Raw genomic sequence first — 27,750 nt, forward strand, 5'->3', positions numbered from 1 at the left:
CTGGTAAACACTAATTTTCCTACAGTATATTTATTTCTGTGATTAATTACAAAAACAGACCCGAAAACAAAGAAGGAGTAACATGAGTTATAAATCTAAGATCATTTTGATATAAAAAGATCGAAAAGACATTTGCTCGATGGTATATTTTAATGTCATTCATCTATAGTCATTAGATTAGGTCTCTTATTGGCAACAAAAACGCACAATCGAGCCTTGTAAACGTTCTCTATTTACGTATGTTGCACACCACGGTTACAAGTTGTTCTAAAGGCGAGATTCTACCGGTGTTGCATACAGTAAAATTTCCTTAAATGTCCACGCAATTGCAACCTTTGTGCGCAAACATGCTATATACCAAGTGGACTTGCTTTGAAGCAAGAATTTTGGTAGAATCTTGCCATAAACGTAGCATACTACTACTACCTTGTTATTTATTATTTTAAATTGTATGTAAAAAACATGTGGTTCGGGATTCCTCTTTTAAATCGCAATGTATGTTGAAATTGGCGCAGTGTATGATGTTGAAATTCAGTGAGACGGTAAGCGTATGCCAAAATTAATTCTAGATCCCTACTGGTAATACATGGATGGATGTTACCATTAATTAAAAAAAAAATGATGATTGGATGAAATGTAATTTCTTTAATGCTAATATTCAAACTGAAAAATGCAACATGGGAAAGGCCCTTATTTTTTTTTTTATCTAAATCGAAAATCTAGTTGGTGATGATAGTATAGTTCACGCCAAACTTAATGGCCGCGTACGAGGTGGACATCGTTAAGTTAGGCACGAAAAAAACGTATTGAGTTACAAGATATGCTGAGTGTGACTACGTCTATGAATAATTTAGGTATGATGCCCACTGTTCATGACTAATAACAATAACTATTAGCAACTTTAAGATTAAATTGTTTAATTTAACGTCAGTGTGACTGAACTTAAGAGGAACATTGTAATTTGTTTCAATACAAACAATCCGAAATTATTCTTGTTTCCTTTTGAACGAATCCCTGTAATTCTGGCCCTATGGTAGGAAAACGTAGTGAGGGCAGGCGGTATATAAAGATAGTAGTGAAGAATGTGACTTTACAGAATATCGTCAACCATCATAATAGGTACATGCTACCTATTTGGTGTAAACTACATTACCATTGCCTAAGAAGGTCCACTGCACTAGGGATATGGTACCAATATTATATACATAAGTATTACTAATAAAAGAAAAACTGTAATTATAATTAAAGTTGTATATTATTTAAAAAACTATTCATGCAAAAGCATAACAAGTTATATAAAAAGTAAAACAGGACACAAACTTCTATGCACAGCTGGCTTATAAAGGAGCGTCCTTTACGAAATGATCACTAAGATAAACTTTTGTAAAAACATTACAAAAAATTTCAGAAAATTACCAAAATAATACTTCTTCTTTTATTAAATTTTTATTCTCTTTTACTATTTTTTTATAGATAATGAAATGAACGTCTGACGACCTCAAAATTATACGACGTTAACAAGATATGACGGTCCGTTCCTTGCAGTAACGTACCAAGAACAGCGCCATCTAGGCATTAGCTAGGAAAAGAATAAAAAGAAAATCCCCCATCTTCGCAGTTGTGAGTTACAAACGTATCTCCACACTTGTATTTCTTTAACACTTCGTCTGCAAAGTAGTTCGGCGGTGCGTACATACTTTTCCTGAACATCTGATTGTCCATGAGCGACCAGAACCAGAGGTAGCTGCGAGCTCTTCGGAACTTGACCGCAGACGCCATGACAGCCTCTACGGCCTTTGCGCATACAGGATCGCGATACCAAGGAGTGTTAAACTTTAAATGCTGTAGATTACAGCGAAATATCTGGAATAAAGCAGGGAGTAAGCAGCTTAAGCAAATTAGATAATAATAGGTGAAGAGATAAATGGGTATTCCTTGTAGTCTGTTTGGTTCTATTGCAATTTCACTCACAAATTAGGAGTCTGGCTTTTTTACCCGAGTCCCGAGCTTTAGGCGGTTGTAAGACGGATTTGAGATAACCTGACATAAAAATGTTAAGATGCAAAAGGATAAAAGATTACTTACTTCATGGCCACACATTTCCAACATGCAGTAGTTGATGTACTCTACTGGTTTTAAATCTACTCGAAACCCCAACTTCTGCAGACGATCTGTTCAGAATTTATTAATGCTTTAGATACATTAAAAACATGAAGAGCTTCTTATAAGAACATTCTTTCAAGTGTTTTAATAACAGTCATTTCATTGATTAGAATTAGCTACAGGCTTTGATTATATAAATGGCTACAAGCAATAAATTATATCTATTGCTTAATGTTTGCAACTTTGGTTTAGGGTACCTATATGTTTACGCATTTTGTTAAATGCTACAGGTGAACGGAAGATGCTGAGTATTTAGGGACATATGAGTTAGGTAATAATCTCACCTCTCAGGCCATATAATAATTCGGGTCTATGAACGCATCTGTGGAATGTCTTGCAGAGCCCATAGTACACCTTTACATACAGAAACGACATGGTTCGCGAACAAAAATTTTTAGGTAGGTAATCAATGTAAGAATAAAATATCTCTACAAATACATATTTCAATTTGCAACAAACATTATAAAAAGTATAAGAAACAGTGGATTTATTTAATTATGTAAAAATTCACTCCATAATAATTTTGCAATGTTTTTATTTCAGACCACTGACAATTTTCAATACAATAGATCATTTTAGTACAGATTATAAAAGAAAATATTAGGAACTTTTTCATCATGATCGACTAGTTTTTCTACAAATAATATTTAAACTGTGGTTTTACAATGTGGTTTTACCGCGTTAAGGCCGTTAAAGCCCATTTAAAGCCGCGCATTTGAAGTCATCAATTTAATATAAACCTTAACTGCCTTGACATACGGTCGCCGCAGGGCCTACCTAAGATGGGTCATAGACAAGATGGATGGCATGCCGTAGTACCTATTTATTCATTAAAGACAGTCTAGAATCTAAACTCTAGATTAATCGTGAATACTATGTATGTGCGCAGCTAAGTACGCGAATAGATGGACGGATATAAGTTTGAATAACTGAAGTTTACTTCGGCTTTGTTACTTCGGAATGAACTATCCAAAATACAGCTAACTAGGAAGCTGTCCGTAACAAATTGTCATTGTGGTAAACGAAAGAGGCTGTGTTGATGCGTGAACGTTGAAATAATAATAAAATAAACAAGATAGGTAACGGCCAAAAGTATATTTACGAGTCAGGCGACATCTCGCCCACAACAAAACTGGCCCGAGGCTGAGATGGTCAGATGTTGGGGCCAGATTTGCTCCAATACGTTTTCATGACTGGGCCAGTTGTCCTAGGAAAACTACTGGGAGTTAAGTGCCTCACTGAGGTATTCGGGGATTATGGAACTTGTAAATTATTTTGCTCGTGCAGGAGATATGTTCCATACAAATGTACTTATGCTAGGATCCGCGGCACCCTTTATTTTGCTCTTGAATTAATTCTAAACACCCTATTGTTTTATTTTATTTTATTTATATTATTTGAAAAGTTTTATTTATCGAATATAAATAAAAATCCTATTCATTTTCCAATCGTGTTCAGAATACGTTCAAGAGAAAAGAAACGATATTTGCCTCCCGACGATTCTGAGCTACGTAAAAATTCATAGTTCCATAATCGACGAATTTACATCAGTAGGCCAATTGATTCACAATAGTTTTTCTTGGAGACATGAAAATATATTCGGGAAAATCCGGCCAAAAATATCTGACCAAAGGAGACAATCTCGCCTTCGAGCCACACTTGAAGGGGGCAATATGTCGCCTTACACATATTTAAATAAGCTATAAAAATACAAAATGTTAACAATATTGTTCAAAATATAGTTAGTTGAAACAAGCGATATGCAAGAACATAGGTACCAATCTACGATCGAAATAGTGTTCGTGAAAACTTCAGGATTTTTCAGTTTGGTTTAGGAAAGGCATAATTATCAATGTTTTCCATAATTTATCACTAAGTAGGAATAGTCCACCGACTTCAAAAGCACTCGACTTCTCATCTCACACAAGTTTTCACATCGCCTTCAAATCCGTTAAACAAGTAAGTTCTTATGTTTATTTTTTCTGTGCATCTGCTATAATAACTGAGAATTCAGATATTGTATCAAAATGTACACTATCATGGTGTGTTGGTTCAAGTCCTTCAGGTATATCATCGTCAACAAGTTCTTGCTTTCGACTAGCCTTATGGCAGCACAGTGCACAGTCTGTGCACGTAGTTGCTGGGTGTGTGATGTCAGAAGCCCAGTAGTCTTTGGGAGCGAACTTGCTTCTTCTGAACATCTGGTGATCCAAAGCCGTCCAGAACCAGAGAATGGCGCGAGCTCGTCGGAACTTCACGGCTGACGTCATCACTGCTTCTATTGCTTTCCTACAAATCTTATCCCGGCTCGGCTTCGTGTTGAATCTCAAATGCCTCAGGTTGCAGCGGAATACCTGAAATTGATCGTTTTAATGTTCAACTTAGTTAAGCCTCTTGATTTTGGTGGCAAGGCTTACATTAAGTCTACAAAGGGTGAGAATAGAGCCATGACAAATATTAACTTGAATAGAATAGTGACAGAATTTTCAGAGGAAATGTATTTGCTGAACCTGCAAAGCGTAGTAATGAGAATGAAAAATGAACTCGTGAAGACGAAGATATAAAATTCTTACTTCATGTCCACACATTTCGAGCATGCAATAGTTTATGAATGGAACCGGGATGAGATCTATTCGGAAGCCCAACTTTTGAAGTCGATCTGTTAAGGCAAAGGGTGGATATAATATATAATATGAGGGAAAATTTGTTTGTTTGTATATTAAAGGATTTGAAACAACTGAATTGATTTGAAAAAATATCTTTACTGTTGAGAGATATTATCTCCGAGTAAAATAGACTACATTTTATCCGGGTTACCCAAAGACGTGAGTGAAGCCGGGGGAAAAGCCAGTTTCAAATTAGTTACCTCTAAGACCAGTTAACAACTGCGGTTTATGTTTGCAGGTATCAAAAGTGTTGCAAGGTCCATAATATGCCTTAACGTATAAAAAAGACATTTTAATATACTAAAATATATAAATAAAATAATATAAAAGAAGATCAAAAGATAAAATTATTCATAAAATTGTTTACATAGGTAAAACTGCACCAAAAACAATTTAGGGTGACAGATTGTTTTTTTAATCCATCATGTGCCAGCTACAAGTCCTCCTTGGTAAGTATTTAACCCCTCTGCTCGACAAGATTTTGACATATGACTATACCGTTGATTCGGCGGGATATTTTGAATCGCGACATGGAAGTCAAAAATTTGTACTAACTTTCAACACATGAATTCTAAGTCCGTAATGCCTGATTAGAAGTATTTTACCTATAACTTTAGAGCTCACTTATTTGACAACAACGTGCAAAGGTCAAATGGGGTCAGTTAATTCAGAAAAATATAATAATTACGGTGTTTTTAAGTCTATCGAAAAGTTAGGCATTTCAAATTTGGTGAAAACTTACCAATAAATAATCGCATCACTTTCTCAAACACAACACAAACGTCATATTTATAACATTTTCAATCCATTGCAATACATTTCGTGCACTTATTTATGTTCAATAACTAAAAAATCAGCACATAAAATACACAATAAAAATGAACAATATTTACGAGATCAAAGTCACAGACAAGTAGAGTTTGGAATAGAGTTTTTTTTTTTTTTTTCAATCATCGGTGTGCATTCGATACCTAAATCGGATATTTATTATAAATAATCGAATACCAATTTTATATATTTTTTTTAATAGCAACTTATTTCAATTTTATTTATTAATTTTAAATTATAGGTTCAATTTGTTTTTGTTGTTAAGAAAAAAGATATTTAAGTTTTATGAAAGTTTTAGCATTAAATTTTTATATGTATTATTTATTTTGGTGTTGCGTCATTCGTAATAATTTTAACTTTAATTGAATTTTTATTACCTATTACGGAATTTTAATTTATTCTTATATTATTTCTGAACAATTCTAAGATTTTTGTTTCGGCGGAGGGTAAGCCTGCTCATAGAGGTATTTAGCCTACTTCAATCGATCTCAGTGGCGTGCACTTGGAGAGGCCTATGTACAGCAGTGGACTGCGATAGGCTGATGATGATGATGATGATGATGAGGGTAAGCCTGGTGTTCTGAAATATAATGCAATTTGTAACTACCAAAGTAATGTACTTATTTGATGATGAGAAACAATAATAATAATTGATTGATTTTAAAGTCACCAAATATTTTTAACCGAATCCCAAAAAGGAGGTGGTTCTCAATTTGGATGTTTGTTTTTGGTCGAAAGGGTATATTCCCCATATTTGTTATTAGGTCCAGGATCTGATGATGGAAACCTTGAGAAATCGAGGGCAACTCTCGAAAATTGTAAGCATAGATAAGGTTATAACTTGACACCAGTGGCGGATTAACCCTATAAGCACAACAAGCACGTGCTTGGGGCCCCTGTTCTCCAGGGGCCTCCATCCTCTGCTGGCGTTTCATTTTATACCTACATTTTATCAAGATTCATCCACAATATATCCGAAATCACAAGGCGCGAGCAGTTCGGGAGTGACCCTTCATACACCCCCGCCTCTAAACTTGATTGGTCGCAGTGCTGTTGATTGTTGTACGATCGCAGTGATTTTTTTTTTCAATTGTGCAGTTTTTATACAATTTTTTTTCGGCTTCTACTCTTCGTTGGGCAAAGAATTAATAGGCAACGATAGCGTTCCGAAGTCGCTATCGTACAGTCGTTGGGAAGCTCACGCTGTAACTACGAGTGCAATATAACAAACATATCCGAAAATTTTGGATGCTTCAGATCAGTGGTCCTGGTGGTGGTGGGCTGGTGGTGCCTGGAGGCATTCCAAGTGGTCCGCGGACCACCGGTTAAGTCCGCGGACGTTGTTATCGATCTTACGTTATCCATCTTACTTGTCCAACAGAAAGAAATGAAGGTTTGAAATGTAGCCCTTTTACGAAATTTTAGTTCTGAGTCTTAAAACATAATCAAGATTTCCCGCTCGCTTCGCTCGCGTTTTCTAAAACTATATGTCCTCGTTTTTACATTTGTCAACAAATTAAAAGTTAAGTACGTTTGGGCTACATTGTACGTAATTTTGGTTCTGAGTCTATAATAAAAATAATTAAAATTTCGCGCTCGCTTTGGGAAAAGGCTCGGAGGATGGATGGCTCGCTTCGCTCGCGTATTCAGAAACTATGTGCCTTCGTTTTTGCATTTGTCAACAAACAAAAAATTAAGTAAGTTTGGGATAAATTTTACCTCCGTACGAGTCCGAAAAAAATTTCGCGCTCGCTTCGCTCGCGCATTTGAAACTGCATGTGCATCACGCTCGCTTCGCTCGGTCAATTTCTTCAACCTTCTATTTCCATTTAAGTAATAGGGGATCTACACAGGCTCTGTGCTTAGGGCCTCGGATACTCTTAATCCGCCACTGCTTGACACTCAGATGTATGTCTGATAACACTATGAAACAGTAAAGGTTTGGAGCTGACCTGATGATGGAGACCAGAGAAGGTCGAGGGATCTCGACAACCGAACTTCTCTCGTCTCCATCTCCTTCACTGTTGCAGAGGCCTCGTAAATACGAATAGGTAATATAAGCACAAACACGAGAAAGTTTAAATATTCAGTTGTCGAGTTCCCTCGAACTTCACTGGTCTCCATCATCAGTTCAGCTCAAAACCTTCACTGTTGAATAGTGCTACAAGGCAAACACCTGAGTGATAAGATTTCAACCTATGTCTTTCTGCAACTTTCGAAAGTCGCCCTCGATTTCTCAAGGTTCCATCATCAGATCCTGACCTGATGATAACGGGACCACCTCGGAAGTATACGCTATCAAACAAAAAAAGAATCATTAAAATCGATAAATAAATGGCTGAGTAATCGACACGAACAAACATACAAAAAAAAACGGTCGAATTGAGAACCTCCGCTTTTTGGGAAGTCGGTTAAAAATAAGTCGGCGGCGGCCATCTTTCCATCTTGGACCAGCTTTCGATGAACAGCGAACTATTTGCCCTTTCAAACAATGAAATCGTCATAAAATTTTGCGATAACTACACCTAACTACGGCTCTCGTCAAATAGCTTTGCCGCTCAGTTAAAAAGTTGGAAGTAACGAATCGCCATTAAGTTTGGCAGGTCTACAGGAATCCTGCACATAAAACACCCGAAGAAATAAATAAGTCTTCATTTGCCGTCTTCAGAAACCCTAAAAACCGAAGATTTTTTTTATTCCGGCTACAACGTATTTTCTACCACTGATTTTCTAGCATTTTTTTCAAAATAAATTAAGTCATTTTACTTTTCCTAATTTATTTTCAGATTATGGTAAGTACCTATACAAAAGTGCAATTTAGTAATATTATAATATAAAATTATTAAATCGATTCTTTATTTTAACGAATCGGATCATTCGATGCAAAACTTCTATCACCGTCGCCATCTTGTCTATGCGTCTTCAAATTTGAAAAAACAACTAATGTAAACAAACATGGCGAGTTCGATCAGAATTCCCGGTAATTACGATTGGATTTTAAAAAGGTATATTTCTAACGGGATGCTAAATATGAAAGGTTTGAATGCGTAAAAATAATTTAAATTTATTTAGTTATTTTATTTAGTACTCACAAATGTGGTTTGATTGGAAAGAAAATAAATATGAGCGTAAATAATTAGGAAAGTGTATGACTGATTCGCAGACCCCAATTGGGGTCTAAACCGAGCTTACGGTGACATTGATGTTCAGACCCCGATTGGGGTCCGCTACGGATTTGACGGTTAATTTGTGGTTTCAATATACAGTCTGAAATTGGCAATATTTTTTCCACGAGTTCTACTCATAATCATGAGTAGAACAATCATGAGTAGATTATCATTTAGGCCCATAAAATAAACAAAGTAGGCCTCCCCCAACGAATGCCAACCATGCCGGTCATGGGCAGCCCTCATCCATCCACTGTCTGCCACCTTCTTCAATTCGTCGGTCCACCGTGCAGCAGGACGTTCTAAGCGTTTATAATGTATCCCACAAATTCACATACCTCCCCACTCAGAGACATTTAATGATTACTTAAGCCATTACTTAGTGAAGTATTTGTATGACATTCCGTTACTAAAGTAAAATCCAAAGTAATGTCTAAAGTAAAAGTAACGGTCCAAATTAGCTTTTTCAAGGCTAAAGTGACAGCAAAACTAATAGAAAAAGCGAATTTGACCGTTACTTTTACTTTAGACATTACTTTGATTTTTACTTTGGATTTTACTTTTGATGAAGAAATACGCTGTAAGGAGTGACTTAAGTAATCATTAAATGTCTCTGAGTGGGGAGGATAGAGTCCTTTTATGATGCTTGTTTTTATTGTTCGACAGTACCTGATTACCAAGTAAATTAAAAAAAAAACTTCCAAAAGGTAAATATTTAAATAAAAGAATATATTTAACAATAACAATACTAGCAAATAAAGATAAAGACTTGTTCGTACTTACAAAAATAACTTGAAATATATTCACTGCTAACGCTACCAGAGATTTTGGACAGTCTGCCAAATACTGAATACTACAAATGGTACTAGAACTTATATTGAATCATTCTCCTTGGATCCCATTTCAATATTTGTAGCGTTGAATCAAGAGATTATTTTATATTCAGTAGGTTATGTTTCTAAATTAAAAATTGTTCGTCTTTCAAGTCCAAATAACGTTGTAAAACTGGACTGGATTCAATGGGAGAAATGGGATCAATTGAGAATACCTAAGCAAGGGATCAAATACTGTATTCCGACGATAATGTTTCAATATCATCTTCACCTTTATCATCATTAGGCGAACGTTTTTTCACGAGGATTTTACAGCATTCAATACACTCTGCACAGGTTGAAAATCCCATATCTATGTCTTTAGCCCAGTAATCAGGTGGGGCGTAGGCGCTTCTTCTGAACATCTGGTGATCCAAAGCCGTCCAGAACCAGAGAATGGCGCGAGCTCGTCGGAACTTCACGGCTGACGTCATCACTGCTTCTATGGCTCTTCTGCAAATCTTATCCCGGCTAGGTCTCGTGTTGAATTTCATATGCTTCAGGTTGCAGCGGAATACCTGAAATTGGTGGATTTAGTGTTCAATTCAGTCAAGCATGTAATTGATTGGTGTACAGATTTTACACATATGTAAGTGAAATTATTTATTGAAAAATACAAATATTACCCAAAGTAGGTGATACTTTACTTTTTCTCCATTCTTTCCCTTTGTCTATTCAAGGGGAATCTATGATTTTTTCTATGCTACGCTAGAGCTATGTAATTTGCTGGCATATGCTGGAGTTTGTAAATAGGGCTAATGGGGTGTGACTAGAATGAAAAAAATACAGATTTTATTTGTAATTCTTACTTCATGTCCACACATTTCGAGCATGAAATAGTTTATGAACGGCACCGGGACGAGATCTATTCGGAAGCCCAACTTTTGAAGTCGATCTGTTAAAGCGAAAGGTGCTGTTAGTTGACTTAGAAAATACACAATATTTCTGTACTAACACAATCTAAGTACACTAACAATATAATACCTTTGATCATTTATATAATCAAAGTATAAAAGGTACCTAGGTAAGGTAAAGGTAATTAAGGAATATTTGTATGTTTCTACACTAAAAGCTGTGAAAATAGTAAACCGATTAGAAGAAATATTCTTCACTTAAAAGTTACCCCAGAACACGGGTGAAGCCGCGGGAAAATAGCTAGTTATAAATTAGTTACCTCTAAAACCAGTTAACAACTGCGGTTTATGTTTGCATGTATCAAAAGTGTTGCAAGGTCCGTAGTATGCCTTTACATATAAAAACGACATGTTAATGTATTAAAGAAACTTATACAAAATAATATTTAAACAGGATTGATGGTAAAATAATTTACAAAATTGTTAACATAAAATTACCCCAACAACAATTTTGGGTGACAGATTGTTTTTTTTATTCATCATGTGCCAGTTACAAGTCCTCCTTGGTTAGTATTTAATTTATGGTCTTGATTTATCCTTTTTCATCCAATTTTCGATAGGAAGAATCTATATTTTCTGCTTTTATGCTTCTTCTTGAATTAAATGAGTTGAAGATTATTTTTTAATCCATTCAAAAGAAAAAGATGTAAAGTGTAACAGAAGAGAGAATCCGACTAGAAATGGGCAAACCCCAGGCTAGCCCTCCTGCCCATCAATATTGACTCTTGGTTGAAAGGGGAATTAAATGAAATTACGGATGTACCTAAATGTAGAAGACATCACCTATATCTTTATATATAAAAAATAATGTATTTTAAGTACACAGGTCGAAACATAAGTGAAAATAATAGCAAGAAGAATAGCTGGATACGGAGCCCTTTGTGTAATAAAGGGACCCAGAAGAAACATAGTGGGTTTGGGTTTGCTCCCGAGAGAAAAAAGCCGTTTTGCTGTTCTGAGGTATTATTTGTTTACATTTATATATCTACGAATTGTTTGGCTTTATAAATAAAAATGCACTTTTAAAATAAAGATAAAATATAATTAAATTAATATTACTTTCATAATAAACCTTATAAGAATGTTCTCTATAACAAAGACAGTAAATATCGTAATATGTAATTAATCATTATTAAAAGTAAGTACCTAGCACTTTATAGAAACAAGCTCAATAAACAAGTCAATTCTACTACTACAACTACAGAGTTCACTCCATGTTGAGTTTACTACAACAATCGAATTAGCAATCTTCGATTATATAATATTTTCTTCTAGTGAAAAAGATTCAGACTTTACATGATGATCCATGGAGAATACTTAAAAATGTGGAATCAAAAGTTCTCCATCGAAAATGATTGAGTATTCTAATAATCTTCAACATTAGGTATCTCCATTAGGAGGTTTCTTTACAACGTCGCCACAGCAGTTGACGCACTCCGTGCACGTTGAATGTCCGAAATCTATATCCTTAGGCCAGTAGTCTTTGGGAGCGTACTTGCTTCGTCTGAACATCTGGTGGTCTAAAGCCGTCCAGAACCAGAGAATGGTACGAGCTATCCTGAACTTTACTGCGGACCCAATGACTGCCTCAATAGCTCGCCTGCAAGTGGGGTCCCGAGTAGAACTCACGTTGAATTTTAAGTTCTTTATATTACAACGGAATACCTGCAGTCAAAGATACGTTATTATTCCGATGTTTATAATCATTATTTGGTGGACAATGCTTTGCAGATGACGATTATGAATGAGAGTGAGTGCCATAAAACCTTCTAACTAGTGGAACGTACAGAATGGTAAATTTATGCTTGGTTTGTATAAACAAGAAGCGATTCTTTTGCTTACAGACGTAACTATTTGGATTGGACGTAATTACAGGATGTAATTATTTTACCTCATGTCCACACATTTCAAGCATGCAATAGTTTATGAATGGTACTGGTATGAGATCCATTCGAAAACCCAATTTTTGGAGGCGATCTGTAAAAAGAACAATGATATTAATGACACTACCTATACTTTATTGTAAGCTCACTAGGATTTTGGAATTACTTTCTATCAGTCAGTTTTACATTGAGATATTTTATTTTAATGTGCAATGTTAATAAAGGTATTTTTTAATTTTGGGCTAGAAGGGATCCATTTCTAGATTTCATTCTGGATTCGCTAACTAGAATGTGACAAACTACATACCTACTTTACTACCTAAGTAATATCAAACAATAATTATTTAAAACATTTACCTCTCAAACCAAATAATAAATGTGGTTTATGCATGCAACAGTCAAAAGTATCACACGGTCCTCCATAGTACGCTTTCACGTACAGTAAAGACATGGTTTTTATTACAAAATAAACTTCTTAAATCAAAACCAAAGTACGCAGGTAGAAACACAAGTGATAATACAAATAACAGATGTCTAAAATATTATAAAGTTAACCAGCAAAGAACTTGAACACTCTGCAACCACCCAAGAAATTGGGATAAGAGCAGATGACTGACGGCAAACCAGCTGTCAACTGTGAAAGATATATTTTTTAAATAATTAATATGTCATTTCCAAATAAACGCAATGGCCATTTAGTTATAGGTTGTTAGAGAAAAAAGGATATGCAGCAATTTTTTCTGAGCAAATGTATGTATATGTGTCTATTTACAAGTCGGCAATAATTAGATTATATCTATTGGTCTACAAAATGATTCTGCACATGCAATGGAATTTGTTTTTGGCTTTATAAATAAAAATGCTCATTTGAAACATAGAATAAAATATAATTAAATTTATATTAGAATTCTAATAGATCTTAAAATAATATTCTTCACAATAACGACAATAAATAGCAGAATATTCAATTAATCATTCTTAAAAATAAATTAAAATTATCGTCTTCGAACTGTACCTATAAGTACCTACCTAGTACATTTTAGGAACAAGCTCAATAAATTAATAATGCAAAATAGAAGAAAGTCAGTTCCACTAGTACAACTATAGAGTTAATTCAAAGTTGAATTTACTATCAACCCGTAGAGGAGATAATATTCGATTATATAAAATCTTCGTCTAGCGAATAAGACTCCGACTTTAAAGAAATGCGATCTTCCACTTTATCTTTTTCCGTCATAGTATTATCTGGCGTACTCTCTAGCGGCACTTTGCAGCAAATTGAACAATCAACACATTTTTCTTTTATTGTAAAGTCTACGTCAATAGGCCAGTAGTCTTGTGGCGCATACTTGCTTCTTCTAAACAGCTGGTGGTCAAGCGCCGTCCAGAACCATAGACAAGCCCGCGCTCGCCGGAATTTCAAGGAGGCCGATAGGATGGCGTAGATGGCCCTATCGCACACCTCGTCCCGAGTGAATTGAGTGTTGAACTTCAAATTCTGTAGCTTACAGCGGAAAATCTGAAGACGAGTATGTGAGGTTTAATGAACATCTTAAACTAAACAGCCTACATACGGATTGAATAGTTTTTGCATACCTACTGTGATGTCATAGCATCGTAAGTTACAAAGGTAAGAATTAATCCTATGATCTACAATTGTTTGTGTTTTCATTTATTGTCGTATTGTCGTCAACGTATATTATTTATAACTTTACTGCCAGATAGCATCATATCATTCGAATGTTGTGTAACAACCAATATTTGAAGAAACGATAAAGCACCTACAATTGGCGCACATTACGTTTGCTTCGGAAGATAGATATTTGAAGTAAATTAATGCAAACTGTACAAAGTACAAAGCCTCTAATGGCCCGTATTGGGATAATAAACTGGCCTATTACAAGTATATGCGAGTAAAGAACTTACTTCATGTCCACACATTTCGAGCATACAGTAGTCGACAAAAGGGACTGGTACGAGATCTATTCGAATACCGATTTTCTGAGCTCGATCTGCAAAAAAAAAGGACATCGAACCTTTTGAGTATGCTCCGCGGTCTTATCTCTTCAAATAGATCTTTTGAGCAATGGGCAAATAATCATGAGAAACTTTGTTGCCTTGTGGTTTTTACAAGCAAGCTGTCACACCAAGAGGTATCGTGTTGCCAAGACGATACGCGTAGGATTAACAGTTGCCAGGACGTTTAAGTATTTCAACTTATTTAAGTACTTAGTTCGGAATTTACCATTTAACATTACATAATTTAGGTACTAGCTTTTTCTCACGTCCCGAGTAACTTTTTCAGGTAGGTAGGGACATGGATAAAATTAGAGTAACCTAATTTTTTTCTTTTTTTTTATCTATGTATGTATACCTAGATGATATAGTCAGAAGGAAACAAACCAAATAATGATTTACCTCTCAATCCATGAAGGAACTGTGGTTTGTGGCAGAAAGAATTATTGCTGGAGCAAAGACCATGATAGGCTTTTACGTATAAGATAGACATTCTGACTAGTCAGATGAAATAAGCACCAGGTTTTACGTTTGTGCTGATGAAATTTATTTTGTCTGCAAAAGACCAGCAAAAGACAGTAGAATAGTATTATAATCAAATTCGTCTTTGATTGATTTCTAAGTGGATGACATGCTGACGTCAGTATGATATATTTTTTGACTGTTCTGCGTTTTCTTGATGGCCAGGTTTCAAACTCCTTTAATCAATTCTTCTCCCTTTTTGGCCTAATGTACTTAGATTCATAGTCCATAATCATCATCATCTGCCAAGTCTTTTCCCAACTATGTTGTTGGGGTCAACTGAGTCCTAATGTTTTACAAAGAGCGACTACCTATTTGCCTACAATGTTTTCGTTTCTTAAGCACCTGTAATAGGTCTATATGAAATAAAAACCTTTGACTTTGAATGCAGAACTTTGTTCCGTGGTCCAAAGGTCTATTAATTTCCTGACAGTTATCTTCATTTATAGAGGTCTCTAAGTGCATGTAGCCGGAAAATATTACTTATCATGTACTTTGTACCCAGTTTTATTTATTTACAGGCGTATAAACATTTGATATAAATGATGTTTAATCCCGGGTACATTCCGATCGGAAATTGTCTTAGACTTTGAACTCCAACATTTAAAAATAACCTTAGATCGAAAGAAGTCACTTTGGAAAGCCGTAAATATGTGTCTTTTTTTGGTTAAGTAATGTCATCCTCCGATCCTTTTTCCCAACTATGTTGGGGTCGGCTTCCAGTCTAACCGGATGTAGCTGAGGCTTGACAAGGAGCGACTGCCCTATCTGACCCCCAATCCAGTTACCCGGGCAACCCCCTTGGTTAGACTGGTATCAGACTTACGCCAGTAAGTTCTGACTATCCGTAACGACTGCCAAGGATGTTCAATGACAGCAGTTGGTTAAGTAATGTATATTTTTTAATTTACAGAAACTTAACTTAAAATCTAAAGATTTATTTATTTAGATGTGAAAAATAATTAGTTGCTTCAAGTAATATTAGGAAGTCTAGATAGCACTTCAAACCTAGATTGCTTTATAATTGTTTACATGCAACACGTAGCGCCGCTTTGCGATACAGATAAGGTGAGACCGCGTTATCATTATGCAGTAACTGCATACTAACTGACGGCTTCATGACTGCCTCGTTGGTCTAATTGTCGATAGCGCGACTGCTGTGCACGAGGTCTCGGGTTCGATTCCCGGATCAGGCTGAAATAGGTTTGTGAGTTCTAGAAATTCTCACAAAGCAGCCCGGAGTCAGCGTCCCCGAATGCAACTCAGTAGCAGTTGTTGTTACAATTCCACCTCAGACGCCGTCATGCGGATTTGAGAAAATTCTGACACCAGAGCTTGCTGGGTGATTTTACCTGCAGGCCCTGCAGCTCAATCGATAAGAAGACGACTGCCTTGCGATACAGATAAGGTGAGACATTGAAACACCCACGACATCAGTATGCAGTTACTGCATACAAAATAAGCGCATAGGTACCTTATAGTTAATCCTACAATCATTATAAATATTGACTTGCAAGATTATACTATAAGAGATAGCGTCGCTATGGAGCGATAAACATATGGTAGATATATTGTGTAATAATCGCAATAAAACTATTGTACTTTATCTTAGTATTTATTGATTTATTTTACAATAATAATTATCTATTTAGGTACGATTAAGAGCTAATGATTAAGGGCTAAAGCAATTTTATATGGTTATATGGTTTTCGGAGCCCTTACTATTTTTGATAGGAGTATTCTATTCAAGTCTGGATCGATTCGTACTTGATTTATTCTACGGGTTCCAAAAAATGGTGAGCTCTTAATAATTTTCCCTGTCACATGAGTTTTTTGTTTGATGCACACCGATTGTTTGACTCTTGTGTCTGCTTTGTGCGATACTGAAGTGGTAAATTACACAAATGAAGCATTGGCGGACATCATGAGGAGTTTTATGAAAGTCTATTTGTTTCTCAGAGTCAACTTCAGTGGCAGTCCTCCCTTGATGGACTGCACCGTATTACTGCCGTGGTTCACCTCGGGGTACCTTTTGGTGGTCGCTGCCGGCTCGACGCTGAACTTGTGCAGAACTGCTGCAAGTCCTGCTAGTGACTGCATTTCACCAAGCCGAGCACCTGATGAGAAAATCATTGAAGATAGAGAACCTTCGTGTTAATGGTGGACAAAAAAGAAATGGAAGAATGTACCAGACTAAGGCCTTCCTTATTAGTACAGTATAAATCATAATTGTTGCCCAGACAAAAAGTCCTAAAATATCGAAGAACATAGGTATCCAAGAATATTGCGGTTGGGTTGATGGCTTATCATATTGAAGTTATCCGCATGGATACCACTTGACAGAAAATTTCGGTTCCAGATGAATAATTTTATTGTTTTAATCTAGAGCCGATAGTGTGAAAAGCGGTGGCTCTCGTATCATTTATTGAAGGTAGTATTTCGGTGAAAGTTATCAGCTTCAATATCAAGGTTAGATTACTATAAATGACTTAACGAAACAAAGGTCTTTGTTAGAAAACATTAAAAAAAATATAAGAACTACTCACCGATACATTGCCGAGGTCCTTCACCGAAGGGCATATATGCAAACTTATGTCTCTCCTCAGACGGATCGTTGAACCTATCCGGTTTAAACTGAGTGGGGTTTTCGAAATACTTTTCGTCATTTTGAATACCTTCCACTGGGATGATGATCTTAACATCTGGATCGATTGTGATGCCTAACTCTTCGATCTTGTACTTCTTTGCACACACTCTGTGTAAGGTGCCCAGAGAGGGGAACATTCTCATTGCCTCCTTGAAGCCGTTACTCAATGCTTTCATTTCAGAGATTGAGTCATAGCACAGTTGATTGTTGTACTTCGCAAGCACCCTATCGATATCTTCCTGAATTTTCTTTTGTTCTTCTGGGTGGAATGCCAACTGATGTAACATGAAACTCGTCGCCGATGAAGAAGTTTCGAAACCTGCTGCGAAGAACACAAACACCTGTGCCACCATGCATGTCAGATCCATATCCATTTCCACTTGCACTGGCTTTCCATCTGCAGTTCTTTTCTCCACTGACTCACCTGTCATCTTGCCTTTGGCTTCTACTTCTAAAAGTAAATCAATGAAGTCATTTCGCCCAATGGGTTTATTGTTACGTTGTTTGCGAATATTTTGAACAATCTCGGCCATGGAATCCAGCAAGAACGGCTCGTGCAATATTTTTTGAAAAACTGTTCTGAAGTCGGGAAACAAATCGTAGAGTGGTACGAGGACAAAATTTCTCCACGATCTGTTGAACATTTTTCTGCCCAAATCTCTGAAGAGAGAGTGCTCGTTGTTGATGGTGTCCATTTGAATACCAAAGCCGCACGCGCCGATGAACTCCGTGGTGAACCGCGCCATCAGCTCGCGCACGTCACAGTCTCCGCCTTTGTTCACGATGTCTTCACCGACATTTTGCAGTTTCTCAGCGCACGCCACAACTAGTGGGAACATGCTTTTCAGTTTGGCGGTCGTGAACGCTGATGTTAGACGCTGTCGTAACAATTTCCACGTGTCGCCGTCAACATGGAAGATATTCAGAAATGCAGGTTCATATTTAGGGTTCCTGCCCAATCCTCTGGGGTAGAAATATGCGAAGTCTACATTCAGGATCTTCCTTGCTATATCCAGATCTCGGATGATGAGTTCTGGTGTGGTTCCTCTGTATATGCCCACAACTTTCTCATTGGGATACTGACGGTATAGCTCCACGGATATTTCTGTGATGCTTTTCTTGGCAAATACATTGTTGTACAGCGTTCCGAATACGGGTATTGGTTTCTCATGCTTGATGTTGCGTTTCTCCCAGTAGTCGTGGTTCCTGGTGGTGTAGTAGTATAAGAGCACGAGCACAATTGGAATAAGTAGGAGAAGCATGTTGTTGCCTCAGTCGATCGCGCGAGACTGAATCAACAGTGTAGTGAACGTTGTAACTTGTTATCGTTCATTGAATATCTGCATAAATACGGCGTGAATTGCAACGTTTAATGTTAGGGATACTAAATCATATCTATCTGCTTATTTATTAACGGTAAAACGGGAAACCGATATAGGTAGATATTTGTAAACTGAATATGTAATAGGCAGTTGACAAATATTTTTTTTCTGTGATTCAGCAGTTTCACTATTTTACTCTCTAATCGGGAAAGCTTTTGGTGCATAGCTAAGATGTATTGACATAATGTTAGAGACTGCTACTGTTCTTGGATCGGGAACAGAAATGGCAGATATCAGCAAATTTATATTTCATGGCCATGAATTGATTTACATTAATTTTATTTAAACAGAAGGTAATAATGATTGTATGTCTTTAAACTTTGTATACGAATAATTCTTATTTTTAATTCTTGACAAACACTCAAATATCAAAGATTGAAGATAATTGCAAGTTATTAAAACGCCTATCAGTTGGCCAAACCAGTCCGGATGACTCACTACTAAAATAGATGCAAATAAAATATACTGGTATTTTTATAATATTTTATCTTATATATTTTAGGTGCTTAAAATTACAGTTATAAAAATAATAGAACCAACTTCTGTAATACTTATTTTCAACCCTATACAATCAATAGTCATAGCAAGTTTAATGACTATACAATTTTGTTCTACATACTTGTTATTGCTTATTTTGGTATCACTGGGTGTTAATAAATAACCTTGAATATTAAAAACACCTTGTTCAATATTAGGTGCTGTTCAATTATCATCTTCATTTATGTACTTATTTAACTTCAAAATATTTATTTGAATGGCGATCTATAGTAAGTCTTCCTTATGCAGCAACATTATTTTCCTTGCTCCTAAGTTTCAGTTTGAGTGGGAGGCCTCCCTCGATGGATTGCACAATGTTGCTGCCGTGGTTGATGTCTGGGTACCTCTTGGTGGTCGTCGTCGGCTCCACGCTGAACTTGTGCAGTACTGCTGCAAGTCCTGCTAGCGACTGCATCTCACCCAGTCGAGCACCTGGAAGACAAAAATTATGCAAAGTTAGAAATGTAATTCTATTGCCGTTCGTATAAAACTGTGAATGAACTGGATAAGTTTAAATTATTATTTTGCGTTAGTGGGCTATTAACTCGCAAGTGTAAATTAGACTTTATAATTTGTAGGAGTAACTGAACAACGCGGTCTAGAATAATAAGTGTCTAGTTAATAAGTCAATGTTTTAGCTACTCACCGATACACTGCCGAGGTCCTTCACCGAAAGGCATGTATGCAAACTTATTTCTTTCTTCTGATGTATCGTTGAATCTATCCGGCATGAACTTCTCCGGATGTTCAAAATATTTCTCGTCATTTTGTATGCCTTGCAGTGGGATGATAATCTTAACGTCTGGGTCGATTGTGATGCCCAACTCTTCGATCTTGTACTTCTTTGCACATACTCTGTGTAAGGTGCCGAGAGAGGGGAACATTCTCATGGCCTCCTTGAACCCGTTACTCAATGCTTTCATTTCAGAGATCGAGTCATAGCACAGTTGGTTGTTGTACTTTGCAAGCACCCTATCGATATCTTCCTGAATTTTCTTTTGTTCTTCTGGGTGGAATGCCAACTGATGTAACATGAAACTCGTTGCCGATGAGGAAGTTTCGAACCCTGCTGCGAAGAACACGAACACCTGCGCCACCATGCATGTCAGATCCATTTCCATTTCTACTTGCATTGGCTTTCCATCCGGAGTTCTCTTCTCCACCGACTCCCCTGTGATTTTACCTTTTTCTTCCAGCTCTAAAAGTAAATCAATGAAGTCATTTCGGCCAATGGGCTTGAAGTTACGTTGTTTACGAATATTTTGAACTATCTCTGTCATGGAATCCAGTAGGAATGTCTCCTTGAATGTTTTTTGAAAGAATGTCCCAAACTCAGGAAATAGATCATATAGTGCTACGAGGAAATGAATTTTCGTCGATCTGTTGAACATTTTTCTGCCCAAATCTCTGAAGAGTGAGTGTTCGTCGTTGATGGTGTCCATCTGTATGCCGAAGCCGCACGCGCCGATGAACTCCGTGGTAAAGCGCGCCATCAGTTCTCGCACGTCACAGTCTCCGCCTTTGTTTACGATGTCTTCTCCGACGTGTGTCAGTTTCTCAGCGCACCCAACTACTAGTGGAAACATTTTTTTCAGCTTGGCAGTCGTGAACGTGGATGTTAGTCGCTGCCGTAATAACTTCCACGAATCCCCTTCAGCATGGAAAAGATTCATAAACAGAGGCTCATATTTAGGGTTTCTGCCGATTCCTCTTGGGTAGAAGTACGCGAAGTCTACATTCAGGATCTTCCTTACTATTTCCAGGTCTCGAATGACGAGCTCCGGAGTGTTTCCCCGGAACATGCCCACAACTTTCTCATTGGGATACTGGCGGTATAAATCAGCGGCCACTTCTATTATGCTTTTCTTGGCAAACACATTGTCGTATAGCGTTCCAAATACGGGTATTGGTTTCTCGTGCTTGATGTTGCGTTTCTCCCAGTAGTCGTGGTTCCTGGTGGTGTATTTGTATAAGAGCACGAGTGCAATAGGCAGTAGCAGCAGGAATATCATGTTGTGTTCGTGGTTAAAGACGTGCGACTGAGTTAACCGCGGAGTGTGCGGTGGGACCCGTTATCTTGTGTTGTTTGTGTGAACGGTACCTACTTGGGGTTCCGTCGGGCCACAGCCGTATAGTGGGCGATTACAGACACACGTTTTATTGTTCTATATTAGATGATTATAATGCGGCGCGATAGTTGTTTGAAACAACCGACTCTGTTTAGCTTATTTTTGCGGTTTATCAACAGTTGTTGGTACCTTTCCTCTATATCAGATTTTTACTAAATAGCTGGTAAGTTGTTCAACCTGTAATGAAAAAAAAAAATAAGTTCACAGATTGCATCACAATTTCATCATAGGTAGGTACTATACTAGCTCTATACACATTGTGCTAAATTGTATGTTTCAAATGGATGTAATGACATACGAGTCTTTGGCATAATTGGCACCAACATTTAATATTATAGACATATCCTGCTACGTGCATCACCAATTAAGTCTCTGGCATGTGATGAAGCATCTATCTTTGTATTTAACTAACTAAAAATAAGTATGAAGGTGCCTACTCTATAAATAAATAATATCAATGATAAGATGTGATTTTTAATCAATTTTCCTACTCAAATGTCAAAAGGAAAAAAGGTATTACTACAAAAGGACTTACTTCTATTGAGTTAAAATAATCTTTTCGAAAAACTGAATTGAATTTTTTGTTCTAATGATCGAAAATTATTTGAGGGCATTGAAGAAACTATCGATTAACTACAAAAAGATACGATAATTATATTGAATTTCAACAGTGCTGTTTACTCACACAAGTTGTGTAACTGGTTGATACTGGAATATATTTTTACACGTTGTTATCTTTCAACTATTATCTCAATATTCTACCAGCTGTATGCCTAGACAAGGTGATAAGAACATGTCCTTATCACCTTCCTTAGTAATAAAATAGTAAATAGTTATCAAAGGTGAGACAAGAATAAGATATTACAATGAAGGTAGGTACCCACGATACAATAAAAATAAAGTTTAGCATAATTTGCAAAAAAAAATCGGAAAATGTAAATGATGTAGCAAATAATTACCTACTTCAAAAATAGATGAGATTTTGAACATGTTTTGATACGATAAACAAAGGCTTAACACCCAATAAAACACCGATAAGTTAATAAACACAAATAAATCATGATACTATCATGATTGATCTAGACTTTGATCATAAATGTCACTTTACCCGTTCACTAAAGAAAGTTACTTTCTTCAGACACCAAATAAAGCTAAAAATCGACCTTTGGACTCAAGTTGTCTATTTTTAACACAATCTCCTTACACTTGATAATAACTTATTTACACTACCAAAGGTTAAGAAAACACTTTATCAAACAATACATACCTCAGTTCTTCCGTGTTAAAAAATGTTTATTTCGATCACTATTTGGCAAAAACTCGCGAAATTCTAGCATAGGTTGTTCTAGCTGGATGGTTCAAACCAGTTTGAGTTGAGAGCCTCATAACTCAGTATTATATATCTCGGTCCAATATAGACTTTGGACTTTGTTCGGTCGCTCGTAGACAAAAATTTTAGAGTATTATGACAAAAGTCAGACTATTGATGAATGTGTATTAGTTTTTAATTGATTGGTTAGATTTTAAAGATTGGAGTACTTATGAAGGTATGTATATTTTTCCTGGTAGATAATAGAACATTGTTGCTAAATAAGTGGGTAGGTAATTAAGTTGAATGACTAACCTTGGTTAGAATTAATAATTAATTTAAACTAATGTGTTGATGTCGAATAATTTTTTTAAGAATATCAATGAAAATTGATTTGAATAATTTTCTCATATAACTTCCTAGTTGAACTTGCATTGTATACCTTTCTCAGATTCAACCCATAAAATATTGTAAGCACTTCTTTTTTACATTATGATCCATGGAGTTTCTTGCCCGTGCTTCTCCATAGGAAGCTACTTTTAGAATGTGCAACTAGAATCAAACTTATTTTAATTTTTGACGTTCATAAGTGCTTGTAAAGGCCTGAATGAAATAAAGGATTTGACTTTGACTTTGAACAAATGCAGGGCGCATGCACTATTTGCTAACAGTATTTTGGGTAACTATACTGAAAATTGTTTTAGCCTATCCCAATACAAAGTAGGTTCTCAAGTTTAGTGACCAATTCCAAATAATTATACAAAAACAAATTACCGATAGGTACAAAAAATAATGTTGATTGCTAGTCACTGGCTATTTGTATTAACCTTTGATGACAGGCAAACCTCGATAAATAGGCTATCTGAAAATATTACAACATTGTAAGTATTATTTGTTTTTTTTTTCATGTCGGTGCTGTCTTTTCTTAGATTAGGGCGTTCAAACAAACTCATCAGTTTGCGAGTAAGCATGAGTTGTCTTACTCTCTCCGCTAGTGTCAGATTGTCATCTCACCTTAAATAGAGTGAGGTAATGGAAAGTAACTAAGTACATCTGTGTTTGCGCGTACACTTGTGCAATTAAAAAATGTCCTGCGCACATGTCATGCACATTTTTCGCGGAAACAATCGCTGTGGACGTTGTACTTACGTCGAATGCATTCAGTTACATTGTCATGGTCATCTATCTATAGTAAATGTCGGTCCTGCGCCTGATCTCTCTCCGGTCGTGTCGGATTGCCGTCCCATCGGACTATGAGAGTGAAGGAATAGGGAGTGCACTTGTGTCCGCGCAAATACTTGTGCACTATAATATTTCCTGCGCTGTTGGCTAATTTACGGGGTGTCCTGCGTGAGCGACGAACGCGACGCGACGCGACGCAACACGACGCGACGTAATGCGACGCGATGCTATACGCGACAAATGTCCTACGTGATTTTGGTCATTACTTCTCAAATCATGGAAAAGTACAGTACAATTTTGCTTGAAAGTTCATATTTAAAGTACACACAGCAACATTCTTTCAGCTCTTTGTACTAATAAACGATTTCTATAATGTTTATGTTTTTTGTCCCACAACGCTTCTGAATAGTTCGTGGTGTCGCATCTGGTCGCCCTCAAATCAAGTGCGCGTTACGTCGCGTCTCGCCGCAGACACTCACATAGGCCACATGTAGGGCATGCCGTTGAGTTGATCGCGTTCGTCGCGTTCGCAGCGTCGCGTCGCGTCGCGTTCGTCGCTCACGCAGGACACCGCGTTACTTAAATGAGAACAGCCACCGTGTTCGATATTCGGCTAGGAGAACATCTATGGTACCTACATTTGACCCTAGAGATGGGCAGGCCGTCTATCCTAGTGTTCTGAATTAGTTCATTCTAGGTTTAAGTCCTAGATATCAGTATATGTCAAGAACTATCGGTTACCCACGGTTTCACCCGCGTCCGTGGGAACTGCTGCCCGTAACGGGATAAAACAGCCTATGTTACTCGGGAAGATTGTAGCTTTCCTAAATAATATGTACCTAACTATTCTTGGCTTCAGGTAAACAGACAGATTAAATACAACAAATAGTAACTCAGACGACCATGACTGGAACTTAATTGTTTATATCTACAACCAGTTCATATGTACTAAAGTTAGATAAATTCACGGTGACTTGACTAAACTCTGGACCGGTAGTTTTTATTGGTAATCATTATGAATGAATCATGGTGTAACAAAAAACAAACATAGGTATCTGTAGCTGCGTTGTATCTTAGTTTAGCTAAAATTTGTTGTTCGGTTCAATAGTTCAAAGTTCATAATTTCATAATATTACCACAGATTTCTTAATATGTTACTGATATTACATCTTGTACCTGCCCGTACCTGTGTTAAATTCTAAAAATATAACGTGGGTAATAATATAACGTAATTGTTTAGGTTTTTATATTTTGTCAAAACAATTCCTTACTATTTTTATTATTAGGTGCAAGGTAGCTTAAGGATTGCTCTGAAGAGTTACTGTTATGTCTATAAATACCTCGGTCTCAATGTGGTAGGCAAAGTTTGTGATGTTGTAGGGGTAGGGGTCTCTTGAACCAATAAAAACCACATTATTTATGAGTGCCATAGACTAATTTTTATCCCGGTGCAGGAAGTAGTTCCCTCAGTACGAGGGTATAACTATCGGGAACAGCTAATTCTAGTATTGCAAGTCATAATTACAATATGTACTTCAGCACATATTATGTATTTATAATAAATACTGACATCATGTTAAATCATGAAATAAATAGGTACATTCTAATTCTTCTAACTGATGTCATGATTAGGTGAATGTTGAAATGAGTCTTCCTTTATTTGTTTTCAGATTAATTATCATAATGAATTCAACAGTTTTGATAGTACCTAATATCTACTTTTAATTAGGTGAATCATTCACTGGTGTAGTTTTGACCTTTATATTTGTTACAATTGTATTTAAAAAAGCGGAATTCAAAGCAAATTGTACATAACTAATTTGTTTTGAAATTTAGTGTAGATAATACTATTTATCTTTGCAGCATTGCCAACAAAAATTGCGTATTTATTCGAAAATCTTTAGATAAAAGCGTCATGTGGTAGGTTATTGATATTCGTTGTTAAAAATGCATTAATTTTCCTCAAACGTGTTCGAGTAAAACATGCAGTAATTAATGGTATTTTATTCTGTGTAAATAAAATGTAAGTAATGCTGCATTTTTGGGATTCCGTACTCAAAGGGTAAACGCACCGATCCAGCCTCAAGCTTTTATCAATTAATATATTATTATTATTTATAAAATGAAATGTTCAGTGGTATGTATGACTAGCTTTTTACAGTTAGCGAAACATAAGGTCAATGAACTTTTGTTTAGATAATCTTACGTCTCATTGTGGTGGAAATATGAATCATGACGAGTTAACTTTACAACAGTGCGTCCATAGTTCTCAAGCAATACGATAGATGGCGCTGTTTTAAATTGTTACATTATTTATGGTCTGTTATTATCTTTTAGTTTACATATTTTTTAATGCTTTTCAACAATTATTTTTGATGCCAAAATTAATATCTTTGAGTTCGTTTCTTAAATGAATTCTTAATAAAAAAGCAATAATAATTATCCCCCATGAGTTTATCTAAGTAAGTCCCATGCGCAAGCCGGCAGTGTTTAAGTAGATTGCAGGTGAGATAAGTGTGTCTAGGGCATGTGGCTGACATGTGGAGGTCAGAAGGCAGTCTGGAAGTGGTTTGAAAAGGCAGGCAGGTAATACCAAATCACTTAGAATTGCGTAACACGAATGATGGTGCCCTATTTCATTTCTTTTCTGCACTGGTGAATTGAGACCATTACTTTTTGCAATTCGCATTAGCATATCATCATAAAGAAGCCAAAAGCAAAGCAATAAAGAAAGTTGATTCACACATCGTTACAATATAAAAACGATTCGTGCTCCCCCAGTGATTCGGCCACGTAATGTGTGCAAATTGGCACGCAGCTATTTGTAATAACATCATCTATCTAGATTTTATTTTCAGGAGTGCATTTATATCAAGTGCTAAGTATATCACAAATATTCGGCGCCGGATTAGAGAAAACAAGTGTTTTTTGAGCGAACATTACATTCTTTAATGATGTTGTCAGTTATTAGGCATATTGCAGACTTTTCATTGTTGAGAATTGTGATTGCTGTTTTATCGGAATCTAACTAAAGTTTTCTTTCATTATTGTGCAAGAAAGACAATGTTATTCTATTTACCAAGGATTTATAAGGTCATCATCATCCTTCTGCCCTTATTCTAATGGCATCACAGGCAACATTACTTCCAATGATTCGTCAATCAAACAATTTATCCATTGTTTTTTTTTTGTATAGGGATTTATACAAAAAACCCTTGAGCATTCGTGGTAATTATTTAGACGATTCTATCGTACCTATTATTTTGTCGTAATTTCAAACACTGGGAACAGGGAGGTATCTAGTCCATGAAACACCAATTTTGGAAAATTGTTGTTGATGACGCCTTATAGACAGGTCACGATTGAAGTTATTCCCAATTTTTGCTACCCTTTGCATAATTCATGACCATATAAAGAACTACACCTTTTCCTGAGGTCCATCTAAACATCGTAGGTACTATAACACAAAATCTGCAATTTTGTCTCCAACCAGCCTAATCCACATTGCATTGAATAGCATTTAGTGAATTATT

The 27,750-nt window shown here is 36.4% G+C and overlaps 7 protein-coding genes across 7 annotated transcripts; all 7 read right to left on the reverse strand.

Moving 5' to 3' along the window:
* Positions 1-1,246: 1,246 nt before the first annotated feature.
* LOC126056004 (UPF0728 protein-like) lies at positions 1,247-2,722 on the reverse strand. The gene is made up of 3 exons (XM_049847300.2): positions 2,448-2,722; positions 2,086-2,171; positions 1,247-1,863 (listed from the first exon to the last, which is right to left on the reverse strand). Exons 1-3 carry the CDS (start codon positions 2,536-2,538, stop codon positions 1,576-1,578), a joined length of 465 nt encoding a protein of 154 aa, XP_049703257.2. The 5' UTR covers positions 2,539-2,722; the 3' UTR covers positions 1,247-1,575.
* A 530-nt stretch (positions 2,723-3,252) lies between these two features.
* LOC126055958 (uncharacterized) lies at positions 3,253-5,201 on the reverse strand. The gene is made up of 3 exons (XM_064034505.1): positions 5,030-5,201; positions 4,737-4,822; positions 3,253-4,517 (listed from the first exon to the last, which is right to left on the reverse strand). The coding sequence occupies exons 1-3, from the start codon at positions 5,118-5,120 to the stop codon at positions 4,137-4,139; spliced, it is 558 nt and encodes a 185-aa protein (XP_063890575.1). The 5' UTR covers positions 5,121-5,201; the 3' UTR covers positions 3,253-4,136.
* A 4,604-nt stretch (positions 5,202-9,805) lies between these two features.
* LOC135116556 (uncharacterized) lies at positions 9,806-11,066 on the reverse strand. Its single transcript, XM_049847296.2, has 3 exons — positions 10,871-11,066; positions 10,506-10,591; positions 9,806-10,214 (listed from the first exon to the last, which is right to left on the reverse strand). The coding sequence occupies exons 1-3, from the start codon at positions 10,959-10,961 to the stop codon at positions 9,885-9,887; spliced, it is 507 nt and encodes a 168-aa protein (XP_049703253.1). The 5' UTR covers positions 10,962-11,066; the 3' UTR covers positions 9,806-9,884.
* Positions 11,067-11,666: 600 nt separating this feature from the next.
* LOC126056002 (uncharacterized) lies at positions 11,667-13,235 on the reverse strand. The gene is made up of 3 exons (XM_049847298.2): positions 12,851-13,235; positions 12,502-12,587; positions 11,667-12,275 (listed from the first exon to the last, which is right to left on the reverse strand). The coding sequence occupies exons 1-3, from the start codon at positions 12,942-12,944 to the stop codon at positions 11,991-11,993; spliced, it is 465 nt and encodes a 154-aa protein (XP_049703255.2). The 5' UTR covers positions 12,945-13,235; the 3' UTR covers positions 11,667-11,990.
* Positions 13,236-13,359: 124 nt separating this feature from the next.
* On the reverse strand, positions 13,360-15,186 carry LOC110370515 (uncharacterized). Its single transcript, XM_021326325.3, has 3 exons — positions 14,912-15,186; positions 14,420-14,505; positions 13,360-14,012 (listed from the first exon to the last, which is right to left on the reverse strand). The coding sequence occupies exons 1-3, from the start codon at positions 15,000-15,002 to the stop codon at positions 13,653-13,655; spliced, it is 537 nt and encodes a 178-aa protein (XP_021182000.3). The 5' UTR covers positions 15,003-15,186; the 3' UTR covers positions 13,360-13,652.
* Positions 15,187-16,633: 1,447 nt separating this feature from the next.
* Positions 16,634-18,992, reverse strand: LOC110370522 (cytochrome P450 6B6-like). The gene is made up of 2 exons (XM_021326359.3): positions 17,578-18,992; positions 16,634-17,148 (listed from the first exon to the last, which is right to left on the reverse strand). Exons 1-2 carry the CDS (start codon positions 18,938-18,940, stop codon positions 16,976-16,978), a joined length of 1,536 nt encoding a protein of 511 aa, XP_021182034.3. The 5' UTR covers positions 18,941-18,992; the 3' UTR covers positions 16,634-16,975.
* A 539-nt stretch (positions 18,993-19,531) lies between these two features.
* LOC110370521 (cytochrome P450 6B6-like) lies at positions 19,532-23,128 on the reverse strand. The gene is made up of 3 exons (XM_021326358.3): positions 22,994-23,128; positions 20,244-21,903; positions 19,532-20,029 (listed from the first exon to the last, which is right to left on the reverse strand). The coding sequence occupies exons 2-3, from the start codon at positions 21,607-21,609 to the stop codon at positions 19,839-19,841; spliced, it is 1,557 nt and encodes a 518-aa protein (XP_021182033.3). The 5' UTR covers positions 21,610-21,903; positions 22,994-23,128; the 3' UTR covers positions 19,532-19,838.
* Between the last annotated feature and the right edge of the window lie 4,622 nt (positions 23,129-27,750).

The sequence above is a fragment of the Helicoverpa armigera genome, chromosome 4, assembly GCF_030705265.1.
Source record: "Helicoverpa armigera isolate CAAS_96S chromosome 4, ASM3070526v1, whole genome shotgun sequence".
NCBI classification, from domain to species: domain Eukaryota; kingdom Metazoa; phylum Arthropoda; class Insecta; order Lepidoptera; family Noctuidae; genus Helicoverpa; species Helicoverpa armigera.

What these genes read in the sequence shown, in the direction of transcription:
- LOC126056002 (XM_049847298.2), bottom strand. Translation starts at nt 12,944, where the DNA reads ATGTCTTTACTGTACGTGAAAGCGTACTATGGAGGACCGTGTGATACT. An exon ending in TTTATTATTTGGTTTGAGAG is followed by an intron (nt 12,588 to 12,850) that starts GTAAATGTTTTA and finishes TTCTTTTTACAG; the next exon opens with ATCGCCTCCAAAAATTGGGT. An exon ending in TTGAAATGTGTGGACATGAG is followed by an intron (nt 12,276 to 12,501) that starts GTAAAATAATTA and finishes CTTTGACTGCAG; the next exon opens with GTATTCCGTTGTAATATAAA.
- LOC110370515 (XM_021326325.3), bottom strand. Translation starts at nt 15,002, where the DNA reads ATGTCTATCTTATACGTAAAAGCCTATCATGGTCTTTGCTCCAGCAAT. An exon ending in GTTCCTTCATGGATTGAGAG is followed by an intron (nt 14,506 to 14,911) that starts GTAAATCATTAT and finishes TTTTTTTTGCAG; the next exon opens with ATCGAGCTCAGAAAATCGGT. An exon ending in TCGAAATGTGTGGACATGAA is followed by an intron (nt 14,013 to 14,419) that starts GTAAGTTCTTTA and finishes ACTCGTCTTCAG; the next exon opens with ATTTTCCGCTGTAAGCTACA.
- LOC135116556 (XM_049847296.2), bottom strand. Translation starts at nt 10,961, where the DNA reads ATGTCGTTTTTATATGTAAAGGCATACTACGGACCTTGCAACACTTTT. An exon ending in GTTGTTAACTGGTTTTAGAG is followed by an intron (nt 10,592 to 10,870) that starts GTAACTAATTTA and finishes TCGCTTTAACAG; the next exon opens with ATCGACTTCAAAAGTTGGGC. An exon ending in TCGAAATGTGTGGACATGAA is followed by an intron (nt 10,215 to 10,505) that starts GTAAGAATTACA and finishes CACCAATTTCAG; the next exon opens with GTATTCCGCTGCAACCTGAA.
- LOC126055958 (XM_064034505.1), bottom strand. Translation starts at nt 5,120, where the DNA reads ATGTCTTTTTTATACGTTAAGGCATATTATGGACCTTGCAACACTTTT. An exon ending in GTTGTTAACTGGTCTTAGAG is followed by an intron (nt 4,823 to 5,029) that starts GTAACTAATTTG and finishes TTGCCTTAACAG; the next exon opens with ATCGACTTCAAAAGTTGGGC. An exon ending in TCGAAATGTGTGGACATGAA is followed by an intron (nt 4,518 to 4,736) that starts GTAAGAATTTTA and finishes GATCAATTTCAG; the next exon opens with GTATTCCGCTGCAACCTGAG.
- LOC110370521 (XM_021326358.3), bottom strand. Translation starts at nt 21,609, where the DNA reads ATGATATTCCTGCTGCTACTGCCTATTGCACTCGTGCTCTTATACAAA. An exon ending in AGGACCTCGGCAGTGTATCG is followed by an intron (nt 20,030 to 20,243) that starts GTGAGTAGCTAA and finishes TTTGTCTTCCAG; the next exon opens with GTGCTCGACTGGGTGAGATG.
- LOC110370522 (XM_021326359.3), bottom strand. Translation starts at nt 18,940, where the DNA reads ATGCTTCTCCTACTTATTCCAATTGTGCTCGTGCTCTTATACTACTAC. An exon ending in AGGACCTCGGCAATGTATCG is followed by an intron (nt 17,149 to 17,577) that starts GTGAGTAGTTCT and finishes TTTTCTCATCAG; the next exon opens with GTGCTCGGCTTGGTGAAATG.
- LOC126056004 (XM_049847300.2), bottom strand. Translation starts at nt 2,538, where the DNA reads ATGTCGTTTCTGTATGTAAAGGTGTACTATGGGCTCTGCAAGACATTC. An exon ending in ATTATTATATGGCCTGAGAG is followed by an intron (nt 2,172 to 2,447) that starts GTGAGATTATTA and finishes AATTCTGAACAG; the next exon opens with ATCGTCTGCAGAAGTTGGGG. An exon ending in TGGAAATGTGTGGCCATGAA is followed by an intron (nt 1,864 to 2,085) that starts GTAAGTAATCTT and finishes GCTTTATTCCAG; the next exon opens with ATATTTCGCTGTAATCTACA.